Raw genomic sequence first — 16873 nt, 5'->3', positions numbered from 1 at the left:
TACTTTTCATGTTATTTCCTAACATGATTTGTGATTTAGGCCATCTCAATGCAAACATAAGAATAAAACATTTAAAACTAATTATGAACAAGGTTAGTAAAATCTCTGCCTTTTAAGATTCACAAATCCTTGGCCAGGCACGGTGGCTCATGCCTGTAATCCCAGCACTGTGGGAGACTGAGGCAGGGGATTATGAGTCAGGAGTTCGAGACTAGCCTGGTCAACATAGTGAAACCCTGTTTCTACTAAAAATATAAAATATTAGCCAGGTGTGGTGGCGGACACCTGTAATCCCAGCTACTCAGGAGGCTGAGGCAAGAGAATCGCTTGAACCCAGGAGGTGGAGGTTGCAGGGAGCCGAGATCACACCATTGTACTCCAGCCTGGGTGACAGTGCGAGACTCCATCTCCAAAAAAAAAAAAAAAAAAAAAAAAGGATTCACAAACCCTAAACAGAGGGTATTACAAATATACTTACAATTTGGATTTAACTATGTAGTAAAAGCTTGATTTCTAGGTTCAATTGTAGATTTTTCGAGAAATGAAATTTTTACATAGATAAAAGCCACCAAGCCGGTTTGCCCAGCAGAGGGAGCACAGAGTTCAAATACCTTGAATGGGTTTAATCTAGTTTTATCAGTGACATCAAGACTTAAGAAATCTCAGAATTTTTTTAACAGTGAAAACATGTTTCTCATAAGAATTCTCTAGGTATGACTGCTTGGAAGATGTAAAATGCACCCATTCCTCTAGATCTGGCCCGCCACAGCGTCTGCGCCAGCTATGCCAAAAGATGTCTAAAAGGGGCACCGTGCCAGAGGTCAGGATTTCTGTCCACAGCAGGGCTCTGGGGATGGACTGTCCCTCATGTCACGGAGAGCATCTAGTTTGTGAACTGGAAGCATCTAGAAAAGCTGTCTGTTTACAACATGTCCTGTTTGTCTGGCTGCAGCTGCAGGCGGCCTCTGCAAAGCCCACTCACTGTCCCCTGTAAGAACAGGCGGTGTGCCTCGGCCTCCCTACTTCTTCCACCTTGTGTTGGTTTTGGAAACTCAATTCCCCCAGGGAGGTCTTGAGAAAAGAATCTGTATGGCCAGCCAGGCATACCTTCTCCATGGAGAGCTGCTTAAAGACGGGGTAATACTTGTGCAAACGCAGTTTTCTAAGCCAGTCTAGAATCCCGTTCTGCTCCTGGGTCTGAGGGGTCTGCAGACTGGAAGGCATGAGGATGGCAGGCGATGTGTCCATCTGGGTCCGGTAGGCCAGGGCTGAGCCTGCGCTGCCCGCATGGGAGCAGTGGGGCAAGGGGGTGGCTGAGCCGGCCGGGTGCTGCCCATGGTGCTGGGCTCCGCTCTGCGAGGACGGGATACCAGCCACTCCACACACAGGCCTGTGGGACAGGGGCACAGAGAGACTGTGGCTGCTTCCACAACCACAGACTCCACCAAAGACCTCACTTCTAGGCCTTTCTGTGCCAGCCTCTGCCTCTTGGCCTGCCCTGCTGTCACAGGCCACCCTGAACTGCAGACACTGGTGTGCTATGACTGCCCTCCCTCCCCAACCACCTTTCTGCAGCTAAGATTTCTGTAGTGCATGCCTGTGCACAGATGTGCATACAGGCAGCTGTGCAGATACACACATAGGCCTCTGCCTGTGCTGAGGAGTATCTACTTGTTTGCACACACGTGTATTATGTATGTGTATGTATCTGTCATCACCAGACTTCTGGTTTAGCTGCTAAGTTTCTGTTACTTGTATTTTTTAAAAACATGCTACTCCAGTATTTGTGTTACTTCTGAGTCACAGATGACACTGATAAATCATAAATCAAAATAGACTACTAAATCTTTAATATTCAAATACAATTTTCTTAGAAGAGTAAAACGTAGACAGCTAGAAGGCGTGACCAGCACTCCACTCTGGCCTTGCTCCTTAACTGCAAAGTCACACCCGCCGACTGGGCGCTTACCCCACCCCGACACCAGGAGGATGCCAGTCTGCTCCTCGAGACCTTGCACCCAGACTACATCTCCACGAGACTCCCTTTTGGGGTGTGTGTGCACCTATCTGTGACAGCCCACCTCACTGTCAGTGACGATGGGGAGCCTCTATGTTGCCGGCATGCGACTACAGCCCCCAGGGCCCGTGCTGACAGAGGACGCTCCTCAGGAACATGACCCTATGCTTCCGGGAGCAGGCTTCCCACAGCCAGGTTCTAGGAAATTCTGGTTTCCTAGGTCTGGGATGGGGCCCAGGACCTTGCACTGGGGAGGAGCCCCTGAGAATTCGGATTCCAGTGGCTCAGAGAACTCTTTTTTTTGGAAATCGTAAATTGAATCATCTCTACCCAATTCTTCTCAATATCATCCAAGACTCAACTTGAGCATGACTTAATTCTAGAAATAACTTTACACAGAACCTCGTAAAATGCTTATTTGAAATGTGCTGGTTACATAGATTTCTCACCTTCCAGACACGCCCATCACGGTACCTACTTTAGAAAGGGAGGGGTTGCCAGGACCTATAAATTTAAAAATAAATACCATTAAAATTTATAGACAATGAAAATATTTGTTTTATTTTATTATTTTTTTGAGACAGTGATTTGCTCTTGTTGCCCAGGCTGGAGTGCAATGATGTGATCTCGGCTCACCGCAACCTCTGTCTCCCGGGTTCAAGGGATTCTCCTGCCTCAGCCTCCCGAGTAGCTGGGATTACAGGCACCCGCCACCACGCCTGGCTAATTTTGTATTTTTTTAAATTTTATTTTGGAGACGGAGTCTTGCTCTGTCACCCAGGCTGGAGTGCAGTTGGCGTGATCTCAGCTCACGGAAAACCTCCACCTCCTGGGTTCAAGTGATTCTTCTGCCTCAGCCTCCCAAGTAGCTGGGACTACAGGCATGCATCACCACGCCCAGCTAATTTTTTTGTATTTTTAGTAGACACGGGGTTTCACCATATTGGCCAGGCTGCTCTTGAACTCCTGACCTTGTGATCCACCTGCTTCAGCCTCCCAAAGTGCTGGCATTACAGGCGTGAGCCACCGCGCCCAGCCTAATTTTGTATTTTTGCTAGAGACAGGGTTTCTCCATGTTGGTCAGGCTGGTCTTGAACTCCCAACATCAGGTGATCCACCTGCCTCAGCCTCCCAAAGTGCTGGAATTACAAGCATGAGCCACCGCGCCCAGCCGTTTTTTTGTTGTTGATTTTTTAAAAATTTTTATTTAATTGGCCGGGCGCGGTGGCTCACGTCTGTAATCCCAGCACTTTGGGAGGACGAGGCGGGCGGATCACAAGGTCAGGAGATCAAGACCATCCTGGCTAACACGGTGAAACCCCGTCTCTACTAAAACTACAAAAAACTAGCTGGGTGTGGCAGCGTGCACCTGTAGTCCCCGCTACTTGGGAAGCTGAGGCAGGAGAATGGCGCGAACCCGGAAGGCGGAGCTTGCAGTGAGCCGAGATTGCGCCACTGCATTCCAGCCTGGGTGAGAGAGCAAGACTCCGTCTCAAAAAAAAAAAAATTGTTTTATTTAATCATATTTTATAAACTCACTTGGACTCTGAAGCTGCTGGGGGGGAGAGGAAGTACTGAGAAACCTCCTGACATGGTCATTTTTCAACACGTGAGAAGGTAATGAGGCCAGGTACCTAAAATGCAAACAAGTAGTCTTATCAGCATGAAAACGGTATTCCTGCTGACACATTGAAAGAAAACAATTTAATTTTTAATCTATTAGAGGAAAAAACCCAGAAGTGCCACAGCCTCATATTCTTCCTGCTTTAAGTCAACTGAGTTCTTGCCTGATTGCCACTCCTTCTTCAAGCCCTTCCCCTCCACGCTGCATCCATGGTCACCAAGGCCGACGACAGGAGTCATGCCCTGTGACACGAGATCAGTGCCACCCACCATCAGCCAGAAAGGGGCTTGGACATGGTCCCCAGGGCACCGGCAGCAGCACGTTTACGGAACCGGTAGGCCATGTTACTGTGTGTGCCACGTGAACCAAGACACAATTGAGGGTCCAGAGAAACTGTTTAAGAGACGCCAATTTTATCTGGGAATAGTCTCAACCTTGGACTACAAGATGGAAATAGCAGCCCAGGATTATTTCACAGGACTGCCAAAGGCCACGAAGTGGTGGGACCCACCCTGGAATTCCCTTCCTCATACACTCAGAAACACCCTTAGCTTACTGAGGGCTCCGGAATCCTCCAGAACTAATGGAAATCCCTAGAGGCCAAGTAGAGACCCAGGTCCAGGTGGCCACACGTCCTCCCAGAGCTCCTTGGAGGACTATGACATTGACCACGGGACCAGCCTGTCCCTGCCTGCTATGGACACGCTGGGCACCTGGTAAGAGCCTCACCTCAGGCCTGAGTCCAGATCCACGTGGTTTCGCTCCACATAAAATGCATCCGGACCAGCTAAGCAAGGAATGAGTTTCTCCAAGTTCTCTTCAGGGTAGAGCTGAGACAGCTGAAAGAGAGGACAAGGCAGAGGAGGTGTGTCCAGATCCATCCGACAGAGTTTCGCTACTGCAGGAAAACCTGGGGCAGGCGCTCCATGGTGCCGCCTGCTGGTCTGATATGATTTACACCTACCGTCAGAGCTATTCTGGGGCCCACATCCACATAGGGTGCAGAAAGCCACAAAAGAACATCGCTCTCACAGTGACATCAGGAAAAGCTTCACAATCTGCATAATCACAACATTCCTTGAGCTCATCTGACAGTTGTGGGGCCACCAGGTCAACTTAACTTCAAATGGGACCTGCCCCCATGAGAAGCCAGGGGCCTGCCACACCAGCAGGCCTGGAGAGACAGGCTCAAACGGACACACTGCCACAGGCCGATGTGGCCAACAGAAATGCTGGAGCCCCAGGTGGGGCAAGTGGACCCTTTTTCCCAAGTTCTTTTCCGCAGAAGGAGCCAGAGAGAGCCCCATCACTGGCACCTGGGGACCAGGCACCAGGCCTTGTGCAATTCCCGGGACCACTCTCTGGATCTGAGGCAAAGCCCTTAAGATGTGGCAGAACAGACAAAAATTGCTCCTGGCCTCAGAGCCCAAACAAAAGCCCCAGTTTTTAAGAGTGGGGCAAGGGCAATACTTCCCTTCCTCTGCCACCAGTCACAAGACCTGCTGCTCCTGGACGAAGGGGAAAAGCAAAAGTGCTCTGGCACTGGAGGAGGTCACCTCCCGCTGGGGAGGGCAAAGTGCTGAGGAAGTGCCGCCCCGAAGCCCAGGCACACAGGCCTGCCCAGGATCAGGCTGGGCTGTGAGAGTGGAGAAGGCCCTTGCTCCCACAAGCCCAGCACCAGGCAGCAAACAAGCAGCAGCGGTCTACCCCCGAAAAGGGGTCAAGATGGTAGAGAGTGCCCTGCTGTGTGCCACAGGCCTGCAGGGACGGCTGAAAGCTGGGAGTGAAGCAAAACACTGGAGAAAACCCTCCAGGCTCAGGCAGCAGCTGCCTCTACTGGAGAGGCCCTGCAGGTCACCGTGACAGCAAGAGAGCCCAGCGCCAGCTCCGTCCTGCCCAGATGGCCTACAGGACCCCACGAAGGGCCTGGCAGAAGAGGTGTTGACCCTTTCCAGGCATGAATATCACTCTCCTCCGGCTCCACGGTCATCTAAACACGTCTGACATTCGGTCAACATTTGTAAGACATACCAAAAAAAAATTAATAAAGGGGGAAAAAAAACTATTGTCAAGGGATAAAGCAATCATTAGAACCAGATTCAGAAATAAGTCAGAAGTGGGACCTATGTGACAGGGACTTTAAACAGCTATGACGGACGTACTAAAGGAACTAGTGAAAATGACAACATGCACGAACAAACGGGAACTTCAGCAGAGAGATGGAAACTTCATAAACACGCCAAATGGAAAACCTAGGAGGAAAAACACAAAAGAAACCTCTGGCAGCAGAAATGAGGACTTGAGTACATGGACAGGCTTCGCAGCACCCTGGGCAGAGCTGAGGGAATCGGCTGGCATGGAAACGGGCACAGGAACCGCCCAGACGCGCACACAGAAACGCACAAGCGTGGGAGAGCGGTGGGGCGGCAGCAGTAGGGGTCTGAGGCTTGTGCATCCTGAGTCCAGGAGAGAGGAGGATGCAGCAGAAGAAATGCTTGAGGAGAAAATGGATACGAATGTTCCAAAACTAGGCCAGGCGCGGTGCCTCACGCCTGTAATCCCAGCACTCTGGAAGGCCAAGGAGGGCAGATCACCTGAGGTCAGGAGTTCGAGACCAACCTGGCCAACATGGTGAAACTCTGTCTCTACTAAAAAAAAAAAAAAAAAAAATTAGCTGGGCATGGTGGTGTGCGCCTGTGATCCCAGCGACTCAGGAGACTAAGGCAGGAGAACTGCTAGAACCCGGGAGGTGGAGGCTGCAGTGAGCCGAGATCGCACCACTGCACTCCAGTCTGGACAAGAGTCAGACTCCATCTCAAAAGAAAAAAAAAACCACTGAGACAAAAGCCCAATGAGAGGTCAAGGTTCCAGCTAGCATGAGTGGAGTCCAGAGAAGCTGTGTTTAACAAAAGGAGAAACTACGCACAGAGGAGAGGAAATTTAGTATTTGAAACACTACAGAAGGAAAAGCAGATTCCCAGGGGGGTGTGTTACCCTTGAAGGTGTGGCACTGTCATGTTCTTCAATGCCTGAGAGGCCAAAAAGACAAATGCAATCAGACATCATCCTCACTCCAGTCTCCTGCAGGATGAGGCCCTTGGCTTTATAATGAAAACGTAACTGTCTTTGGAGACATTTACATATGTTATCCCATTCACAAAGGTGATGCCTGAGATGCATCACTCTGGCTAAGACAATGGTTCACGCTACAGCACAGGCTAGTGGGCCCTAAACATGTGTGCAGTTACATCTGTGTGTACACATGCTTATGTAGGCAAAGATGCATTTATTTAGTAGTGGAACTTTTTGCTCAAATGGTATCTGCTGAACCAGATATTTGTAAAGATAAAGGTGGTGTACACCTGTGGTCTCAGCTACTGGGGAGGCTGAGGTGGGAGATCACTTGAGCCCCAGGAGGTCAAGACTGCAGTGAGCTGTGATGGCACCACCACAACCCAGCCTGGGCCAGAGAGCAAGATCCGGTCTCAAAAAAAAAAAGAAAGAAAAAAGGAAAAGAAGAAAAGAAAAGAGAAAAGAGAAGAAAAAAACAGATAAAGGTAGAACTAGGCGAAGTATCTACCCACCCAGCCACCTGAGTGTGCGTCTCTCCCCCAGCCTTTGCCAAGGAAACCTGGGGGGCTGAAAAGTAACAAAAGAAACCAAATGTCCTCATCAGTCACTCACGCCTGGCACATCTCTCAGCGTCATCTCAGTCTCAACAACTGAAGGAGGGATCCGCGGGGTCACGATCCGGTGCTTATGGCCACACTCATGTTAGCAGCGGGCCTGGGACTCCACAGTGGCTGGGCAGGAGGTCCCACCTGCGCATGCTCGCTCGCTAGCTGAAGGCAATGGCCTCTGAAATTACTCCGTGGTATCATCAGCCACTGGGGAATGTGATTCTTTTAATTTTTTAAGAGCCCGTGATTACCTTACCTTTGAAATAAATTCAGTCACTTCAGAGGAAGATTTGGTTACTGATGTTATTGAAGAATCAGACCATAAGACCTTAAAAACAAACAAACAAACAAACAAACCTTAGAAACAGACGCCACATACTTAAGTTTCCAGCACACGTGTCCTAGTACGACTGCGGCACAGGTTCAGTCGGCAGCTGAGTCCAGTGGGCTGCACACCTGCTGTGGGAAGCACCTAAGCATCCCTTGACTTGTTACAAAAAGAACAGTTCCATAGCTCCAGGCCCTCTGAAGTTTAACTTGTTTTGTCCAAATATTCAGATATCACCAAATTACTCCAGTGGGGTCTACAGCTGCCTCCTGTAAGTTCCAGAAAATCCCTGACAATTATAATAGCTTGTGTGTGCCCTGTGCAACTTCCTTCCTCAGGGGACCTCCTCCCTCTTAGGTGAGCCTACGTGCCTCAGATGCAGGACCAACGCATTCCCAGGGAGCACCCCTTCAACCGGCAATAAGGGCCGTGGTGCGCCCAGGTGCTGTGGGCACACAGTGAGCCCAGGCCCTGCTCTCCGGACACTGCAGAGCTGTGGGGGCAGTGTGAGTCCATTGACAGCAACAGGACACGGCAGTGATCACTAGAGCAGCAGAGGAGGGGTCCGGGGAAGAGCAGTGAAAAGGGCTTTCTGGAGGAGGTTCTGCAACGTCTGGTGTGCCCAGCCCCGTGAGCATCTGCTTTCCTTCCCAGCATGCGGCAGCGGGCAGTGTCACTGCATGGCTGCCCAGATGTACGCGAAGCTCCCGTGGGGAAGGGGTGGTGTCTTTTTGCTCAGCTTTCCCCCGCTATCACAATGGTCGTCACATGAGGTGCTAACTAAAGCCGGCTGAGGGGAAGGAGAGCGTACTTTCTGCACATTAGAGGGAGTTTCTGCATGGAGAAGAGCTTGGGTCGACTTCTGAAAGGCAAATAAGAAGTCAGCTGCAGGAATGAGATGGACAGAGAGGATGGCTTGAGATGACAGGGAGGAGGCCAGGCCAGGAAGGGACAAGCACCAAATGCAAACTGTACTCAAGTCCACAAGAAGCCAGGGGATTTCAAGTCGGCAAATAAAATGACCAAATATATTATAAACAAGAAAATGTTGTATTAACAATGATTTAGAGCAAAGAGCGCTCACAGGCACCCAAACCACCTCTGCTCCCTCACCCACACCCACGGGCGGAGTCCAGCCTGTCCAGCCCGAGGCGTCCACCCTCCTGTCTGCTGAAACTCAGGCCAGTCTCTACACATCGTGCAGCGGTCACTCCTGGGTCTGTTTCAACATGCTCTCATAACACACAGGCCAGCTGAGGGAAGGGCCAGCTCTTCTTCACCGGAACCCCAGTGCCTACCAGCATTCATCAAGGTAAGCACCAGCGTCCTTGGAACTAACAGCTGCAAGGTGTACACCTTGCCACCCAGAATCTTCCACACCTAAAATGAAAATGCTTGAGGCCAGGCGCAGTGGCTCATGCCTGTAATCCCAGCACTTTGGGAGGCTGAGGCGAGCGGATCACCTGAGGTCAGGCGTTTCAGACCAGCCTGACCAACATGGAGAAACCCCATCTCTACTAAAAATACAAAATTAGCCAGGTGTGGTGGCGGGCACCTATAATCCCAGCTACTCGGGGGGCCGAGGTGGGAGAATTGCTTGAATCCAAGAGGTGGAGGTTGCAGTGAGCTGAGATCACACCACTGCCCTCCAGGCTGGGCAAAAAGAGCGAAACTCCATCTCAAAAAAAGAAGAGGGGAGGGGAGGGGAGAGGAGAGAAGAGAATGCTTGAGCTACTTCTCTGCCTGAAATATTAAAATCTCTCAACACTAAAAATCTTGGGGATAGGTTCCTAAGCTGCTCCCCACACAGAACTCCAAGAACACCGCCAACAATGGGCGCAAACCCCTGCCATGAAGATGCCTGGCCCTCGCGCTGCTGACAGCGTGTATCTTTCAAGGTAAAGTGTGTCACAGAAAACATCTCCTCTGCACAGCTCTTACACCTGCCTCCAGGCTGAATCTTTCCTATGGCGCCCTAACCCAGGGAAAACGTGAAATCCAACACCCCAATGACAAAATGTGGCAGGGACAGATCATCTGATGTTGAAATAGACAACCTGCTTTTCCAACAGTTATGCACTTTAATTACGCGTAACTCTTCTACTTTGTGTTCGGATACATTTTTCTCTGACTTGCAGGTGCAGCTCACATTTCTCCCTAAGGCTGTCAGAACGTGAACACTGGAAACAGAGACCACACGATCAGGCGGAGACCAGCCCACGTCGCTCTGCAGGTGATGCTGGCTGATGGCTAAGCTGCAGCAGCTGCACGATCCAGACCCAGCCAAGTCTCTACCTCACCTGCCCACTTGCCCCGGAGCACCAGGAGGCAAACCGGCCGCTGGAGGGGTGTGGGGGCAGGAAGAGCGTCCTCTTGTCATGCCTGCCTGACCTGCACTATGGGGACACGTGTCCAACCAAACTCACAAGCATCCATGGCCAGCTACCTCATTACTTTACATTTCACCAAGAAAAAGTGCTGCCAATTAGATTCTGGCACAGCATTTTCTATCACATCCCTAAAGAGCTACTTAGTCTTATCTAGATGAATTTTAACGCATCTTAATCATACCCCAAAGCCAAATGTGCACACAGCCCATGCATGCTCAGGACATCTTCACATGCAGAGTCTAGTTCCTCCGACTCACTGTGGACTGGCTCTGAACATCAGCGTTTCTCTACACAGTCTCCCCATCTGGAGCCCCTGAAGCCACGCGGCCTCATTCTGCACAAGAAAAGGCTCAGCCAGGCATCCCTGGGGGCAGGGTCCAGCCACACCCTTGAGGGGACAGGCAGCCCAGTACCCCCCAGATCTGAGGAGAGCCAAGGCCCAGCACAGAGACAGGCAAAGCCAGCAGGGAGAACACAGCAGCCAAGGGAAAGCATGGACTCTTTCTAAGAAAACCAAAAAATTTTCATCGATACTCTTACTAAGCTAAGAGAAAAAGGCATATCTGAGAACAGGATGCTATGAAAAAAGAACTGTCAGAGCTCAAGAGTTCTCTGAAATGAAAACCAGGCAGTAGGAATGAAACGCTCAACTAAAGACAGGAAGAGGCAGCCGTCTACAGAACAGAGCGAAAACCCGACAGGACGCAGACTCGCATGCACACCAGAGGAGTTCCAGCCAACGGGGGAAGATGTGGGGGAAGGAGCAGTTTTCTAAGTCCTTGTGAATAAGCAAACAAACACAAAACAGCTCCAGGGGAAATACAGTGTTGGATACCCAGTGAGACATGAAAACACCCAGAATCTACCACTCAGCTCCGCCAGGGGTCGCCTTCTGCAGCCACACTCATCACTACAGGTCCCCCAATTTTGGAAGGCAGGGTCGGCCCAGTGCCTCTGCTCTGGCAACACCTGAGGAATCACTGGGCCCTCTACCGTGCACATGCACACGTGCTAAAAACAGAGACTCAGGGAAACCTCACTTGCCAGGACTCCTTCTTTGCTAATAGTGACTGACAGCTTACTCGGAACAGTCAATGTTGCTTGGGGTATGACTTTTTTTTTTTGAGACAGAGTTTTGCTCTGTTGCCCAGGCTGGAGCGCAGTGGCGCGATCTCAGCTCCACTGCAAGCTCCGCCCATGGGTTCAAGTGATCCTTGTGCCTCAGCCACCCAAGTGAAAAAATAAACTTTCAAAGAAAAGATAACATTAAAATAATGTCTGAGTGACTTTAAAGGATGGTTTAATAAGAGTTGTTTATTAGTACTGTTTCATAATTTTTTTTCTTCTTTTTTGAGACAAGGTCTCTCACTGTCCCCCAAGTTGGAGTGCAGTGGCATGATCTTGGCTCACTGCAGCCATGACCTCCCAGGCTTGAGTGATCCTCCCACCTCAGCCTCCTCGGTAGCTGGGAATATAGCTGAGTGCCACAGTGACCGACTAATTTTTGTACTTTTTTGCAGTGATGGGGTTTCACCATGTCACCCAGGCTGGCTCAAGCGATCCGCCTGCCTTAGCCTCCCAAAGTGCTGGGATTACAGGTGTGAGCCACTGCCCTTGGCCTCTCTTTTTTTTTTTTTTTAAGAGACAGGGCTCACTGAGTTGCCCAGGCTGGTTGCAGTCTCCCAGCCTCCAGGTGATGCTCCTGCCTCAGCTGCCTACATACTGATTTTATATCAAAAACGTTCCATCATTTGTTTCCTGCTTACTGATTTGATTTCCTCAGCAACGAGGAACTAGCAATTATAATTCAGCAATATCAAAAGCAGCTCCATAGAAAAAAGCTTGTACACCTTCAAGTCATCTTAACCCAGTTACGCACATCTTCCTATAAAACAGCGACCTTTCATTGGTGTCCTGGAAAACGATGCATAAAAATTAAAACGAGAAACAAGGCTGAGAAAATCAGTGGGGCAGGGAGAAGTTACTTATTTCTCCCTGAATAAGGGAAAGTTTTCAGAAAAAAATGTTTCTTTGATTCTTGCCATACTGTTAGCAACAGACTGTTCTACCTCACTGAAGTATGGCAGACATTCCTACGAATGCTGTTTTATTGCTCTAGTCACAGTATAATCGCTATTTATTTCCACTTACAAAGGACAACTTAAAGGACAACTTGATTTTCATTAGTCAACGTTCTATGGACAAAAGGAAAAGTTTGAATCTTCAAGTATTTTTTTTTTTAACAAAAAGAGCTGTAATGAATTATAACTGACGATGAACTGCACGTATTGAAAGGGGTCCATGTGCTGTTCTGATCTGAGGGCACCCGTGAGCCACGCCCCACCACGGCAGGGAGCATCACCCCTGAGGTGTCCCCCAGCCCCTCCCCAGGAAACCACTGACTGCTTTCTGTTGCTAGAGATGAGTCTGCATTTTCTAGAATTTTATGTAACTCGACTCATACACGGACTCACCAAGTACATACTTTTTGGAAGGAGTCGTCTAGTTTCTTTCACACAACACGAGATTCATGCATATCGCTGAGCATCTCAGTTGTCCATTCTGAGACCACTCAGCATTATTGCCGGGTGGTATTCCACTGCATGGACATAACACCAGGGCTGGCCTGTCCACGCGTCCGTCAACGGGTATCTCGGTTGTTTACCGTCTTGGAATGTTACAAACAAAGCTGCTATAAACACTCATGCACTAATCTTTTATGAACATGCGCTTAATTCCCCCAGGGTAAATATCTAGGCTGGAACTTACGGGTCACACTATTTAAGAAACTGTCTTCCGAAGTGGCTGCCCCATTTCCCATTCCCACCATCAGTGAATCAGTGAATGTGATTCCAGCTCCTCCACACCGCAGCCTGAGGTGGGTGGGGTCAGCGTTTTTCATTTGAGTATTTCAAGAGGTGTGCAGTGTTCTTTCACTGTGGGACTTGGCATTCTCCTAATGATGAGGATGGTGACTCTTTTCACATGTGTTTATTTGCCACCTACGTATCTTCCTTGGCAAATCATCATTTTTTTTTTTTTTCTTTGTGGAGACAGGGTCTCACTGTTGCCCAGGCTGGTCTTGAACTCCTGGCTTCAAGGGATATTCCTGCCTCGGCCTCCCAAGTAGCTGGAACTGCAGACATGTGTCTACACCTGGCAGAACTCTCAAAACTTAGTAACAGGAAGCAACTTGTTGGGCATGGAGGCTCATGCCTGTGATCCCAGCAACCCTAGGAGTCCAAGACAGGAGGATCCCTTGAGGCAAGAGTTCAAGACCAGCCAGAAGCAGATACCATCTCTTTTTTTTTTTTTGGAGACAGGTTTTGCTTTTGTTGCTCAGGCTGGAGTGCAGGAGCATGATCTTGGCTGACTGCAACCTCCGCCTCCTGGCTTCAAGCGGTTCTCCTGCCTCAGCCTCCCAAGCAGCTGGGATTACAGGTGCAGCTACCACGCCCAGCTAATTTTTCTATTTTTACTAGAGACAGGGTTTTGTCATTTTGGCTAGGCAGGTCTCAAACTCCTGACCTCAGGTGATTCGTCCGCCTTGGCCTCCCAAAGTGCTGGGATTATAGGCGTGAGCCATCGCGCCTGGCCGGAGACCCCATCTCTTAAAAACAAAGTTTTGAGAATTCTTTATACATTCTGAATATATAAATCCTTCATCAGCTACACAACTTGCAAATATTTTCTCCTAATCTGAGCCTTTTCATTCTCTTCATAGTGTCAAAGAGAAAGTTTTAAACTTTAATATATTCTAATTCATTGACTTTGTCTTTTATGGATGTTTTTGGCACTGTATCTCAGAAATTCTTACCTAATTTAAATCACAAAGTTTGTTTTCTCCTAGCAATTTTTGTTTTGGGTTTACATTTAGGTCTCCGATCACTTCTGAGTTAATGTGGTGTTAGGGCTGCAGCGGGAGGCAAGGCTCGCTTCTCCTGCATATGGATGTCTGTTCCAGGGTGTCTGCTGAAAAGAGCATCCTTTCTTCACAGCACTCCTTCAGACCTCGCATGTGTGTGTGAGTCTATCTGGAGCCTCTTCTGTCCCACTCCTCTGTGCTGCCTTCCCTTTTGCTACCTCATGGCGTTGTGATCCTGCTGTTTTGAGAAGTCTTGAAATCAGGTAGTGTGAGTCTTCCAATTTGCTGCTTCTTTTCAAAATTAACTACTGTAGTTCTTCCCATATCACTTTAACTTGATTTTTTTTTTTTTTTTTTTGAGATGGGAGTCTCGCTCTGTTGTCAAGGCTGGAGTACAATGGTGCAATCTCGGCTCACTGCAACCTCTGCCTCCCGGGTTCAAGCGATTCCCCGGCCTCAGCCTCGTGAGTAGCTGGGACTACAGGTGCCCACCACCATGCCTGGCTAATTTTTGTATTTTTAGTAGAGACAGGGGTTCACCATGTTGGCCAGGCTGGTCTTGAACTCCTGACCCCGTGTGATCCACCCACCTTGGCCTCCCAAAGTGCTGGGATTACAGGTGTGAGCCACCGTGCCCTGCAAACTTTCAGAATCAACTTGATTTCTAAAATAGAAAAATATGGCCAGGTGTGATGGCTCATGCCTGTAATCCCAGCACTTTGCAAGGTTGAGGCGGGCAGATAGCTTGAGCTGGAGAGTTTGAGACCAGCCTGAGCAACATGGTATAACCCCGTCTCCACAAAAGTACAAAAATTAGCTTGGGTGTGGTGGCATGTGCCTGTGGTCCCAGCTACTGGGAGGCTAAGGTGAGGGAACTGCTTAAGCGCAGGAGGTTGAGGCTGTAGTGAACCAAGATCATGCCACTGCACTCCAGCCTGGTGACAGCAAGATACTGTTGAAAGAAAGAAAGAAAAGAAAGAAAAGAAAGAAAAGAAAGAAAAGGAAGGAAGGAAGGAAGGAAGGAAGGAAGGAAGGAAGGAAGGAAGGAAGGAAGGAAGGAAACCAAGAAAGAAACCAAGAAAGAAAAGAGAGAGAGAGAGAGAGAGAAAAGAAAAAAGAGCAGAGCAGAGCAAGGCTTTGGTTGGTCAGGTTGTATGAAGTTCCCACACCTTACACTGTGTGGACCTGACTTCCGATTTCCTCACCACAAATAACTGGACTAAGGATTGGGAGCAAACTGAAGCCCACTGTGTTACGACCGCACGTGAAGACAGCTCTGTGCACAGCACCTTCTTCAGGGCACAGTCCCCACCAGTATCTGAAGAGGCCTGACACCGCAATGCAAGGAATGAAGGAAGGTGTCACTTGCGACCACTGCAAAATGTCAGCAAATACCTAGGGCCACTGGGATTTCTGCTGGGTTCCAGGGCACTCAGAGAGTCCCTGTCGTCTTTCCCTGGGCTCCACCTGGGCTGTACGACATGAGACCCAGGAACTCCGTGGGTGCCGAGACTCTGACACTACTATCACAGGCACCAGCAACCTCCAAACCTCAGCAGCTAAGGATTTTCCTTACATTTTCAAAGGAAAAACGCACAGCGTAACAACTGCTTGTCACAACACAGTCTCCCAAACCAAGTGGAGACTTGTCCCTTTAGTGGAAAACAGGTTTAAAGTATTTTGGTGTAGCCATACTTTTCAAAAAATCAGTAAGCTGCACAGGCGGATCATGCCAGATGCTCACAGGAGTTCTGTCTGGAGAGCACTCTCCAGTGACGCTGTCAGTACTTGACGCACACATGGTCCAAGGAGTATATGCCCCTGCCAGGGTTCCTAACAGAGCCCGGACTGGGAGCTGGGCACCGTCAGCCGGGACACACTTCCCAGCCACTTATGCATCCAGGTGGGACCAAGAAAGTAAATCTGGCCAATAAAATGTAAGTGAAGTGTCTAGAGGCTGCTTTCAGGAATGTTCCTTAAGAGAAAGATTTCAAGTCTGCCTTTCCTCCTCCTGCATCCTGCTGCCCAGGATGAACGCGTGAGGACTGGTGTCCTGGCTGCCACTTCGGGCTGGGAGCAGAGGTCAACATCCTAGGGAGGTCAGAGTAGCCAGAGGAGGCCTGTACCCCCTAAGGGCACCCTGAGGTTCTGATGGGGCACAGCGACCAGGGAGCAGGGATGGCCTCGGGCACGCCCTGCTGTGAGAGGGAAATGGGCTTCTGGCCATCTCGACCCTGGTCACTGGGGGTCACCCGGAAACACAACACTGCTCAACTCTCCTGATTCTTTGTGGTACCCAACTTCAGTGACCAGCCCCCAGCAGCTAAGCATGTCAGTTTAGGGAGTGTTCCCTGCCCAGACCAAGGAGCTTTCATCACCAGTCCCCACAGGCACCATGGACCCAGGTTCTGTGTGCGTTGCTCTGCAGGCTGCCTCATCCGGTTCTGCTAGAACCCCGTGTGGTATGCACCATTCACACCTCAACTGACAACCCCAGGCCCTGCCCGAGCTCCCACCCTTCCCGCCTGTAGAGGCCCCGCAGCCAACAATCCCCACCCTGGAGACGGCCCACCCCGAGCCCAGAGCCAGCTTCCTAGACAGCACTGGCACAGGGCTTTGCACAAGGCACAGCCTTAGCGAGGTAAAGAAGAGCATCTCCAGGGTAAGTGTTTCCTTCCTACCCTTACAGGAGAGAGGGGAAAAAACTTAGCATCTTACCTCAAAGGAACATTCAACATTTCTGTCATTTTTTGTGTGTGATAATCCCTTCAGGTCTATCTTTTCAACACTCACTGTAAAAGTAAAACAAAAAACAAAAATGAAATAAGAGCTTGAAGTATATACATGATTATTTAGCATTTGATATTTAGCAGTTTTCAAAATGAGATTCTCAGCACCCAGGCTGTCCTGTCACTTCAGTGGTGCCTCACCTAGAACCGGGGCCCAGAGAGGAAGGCGGGCAGCAGCAC

The 16873-nt window shown here is 49.6% G+C and overlaps 1 protein-coding gene across 4 annotated transcripts in view; it reads right to left on the bottom strand.

Annotated features, from left to right (window-relative positions):
• Positions 1–16873, bottom strand: part of ZCCHC14 (zinc finger CCHC-type containing 14) — an 86289-nt gene that overhangs the window by 10077 nt on the left and 59339 nt on the right. For 3 of the 4 annotated variants that reach the window (XR_001882997.1, XM_017860254.1, XM_017860247.1), the window contains exons 3-8: positions 16623–16696; positions 7578–7649; positions 4371–4480; positions 3557–3651; positions 2467–2521; positions 1108–1390 (exon numbers count right to left, since the gene is read on the bottom strand). Coding sequence is in view for 3 of the 4 variants with exons in the window: in XM_017860254.1 (XP_017715743.1) it covers positions 1108–1390; positions 2467–2521; positions 3557–3651; positions 4371–4480; positions 7578–7649; positions 16623–16696 (689 nt within the window). In the remaining variant the exon portion in view is untranslated. The remainder of the gene's footprint in view (positions 1–1107; positions 1391–2466; positions 2522–3556; positions 3652–4370; positions 4481–7577; positions 7650–16622; positions 16697–16873) is intronic. The other variant, XM_017860265.1, reaches the window with a different exon arrangement.

The sequence above is a fragment of the Rhinopithecus bieti genome, unplaced genomic scaffold, assembly GCF_001698545.2.
Source record: "Rhinopithecus bieti isolate Rb0 unplaced genomic scaffold, ASM169854v2 scaffold_1618, whole genome shotgun sequence".
NCBI lineage: Eukaryota > Metazoa > Chordata > Mammalia > Primates > Cercopithecidae > Rhinopithecus > Rhinopithecus bieti.
Note: the sequence above shows the minus strand (reverse complement) of the source record. Positions and strands in the feature narration are given on the sequence as shown.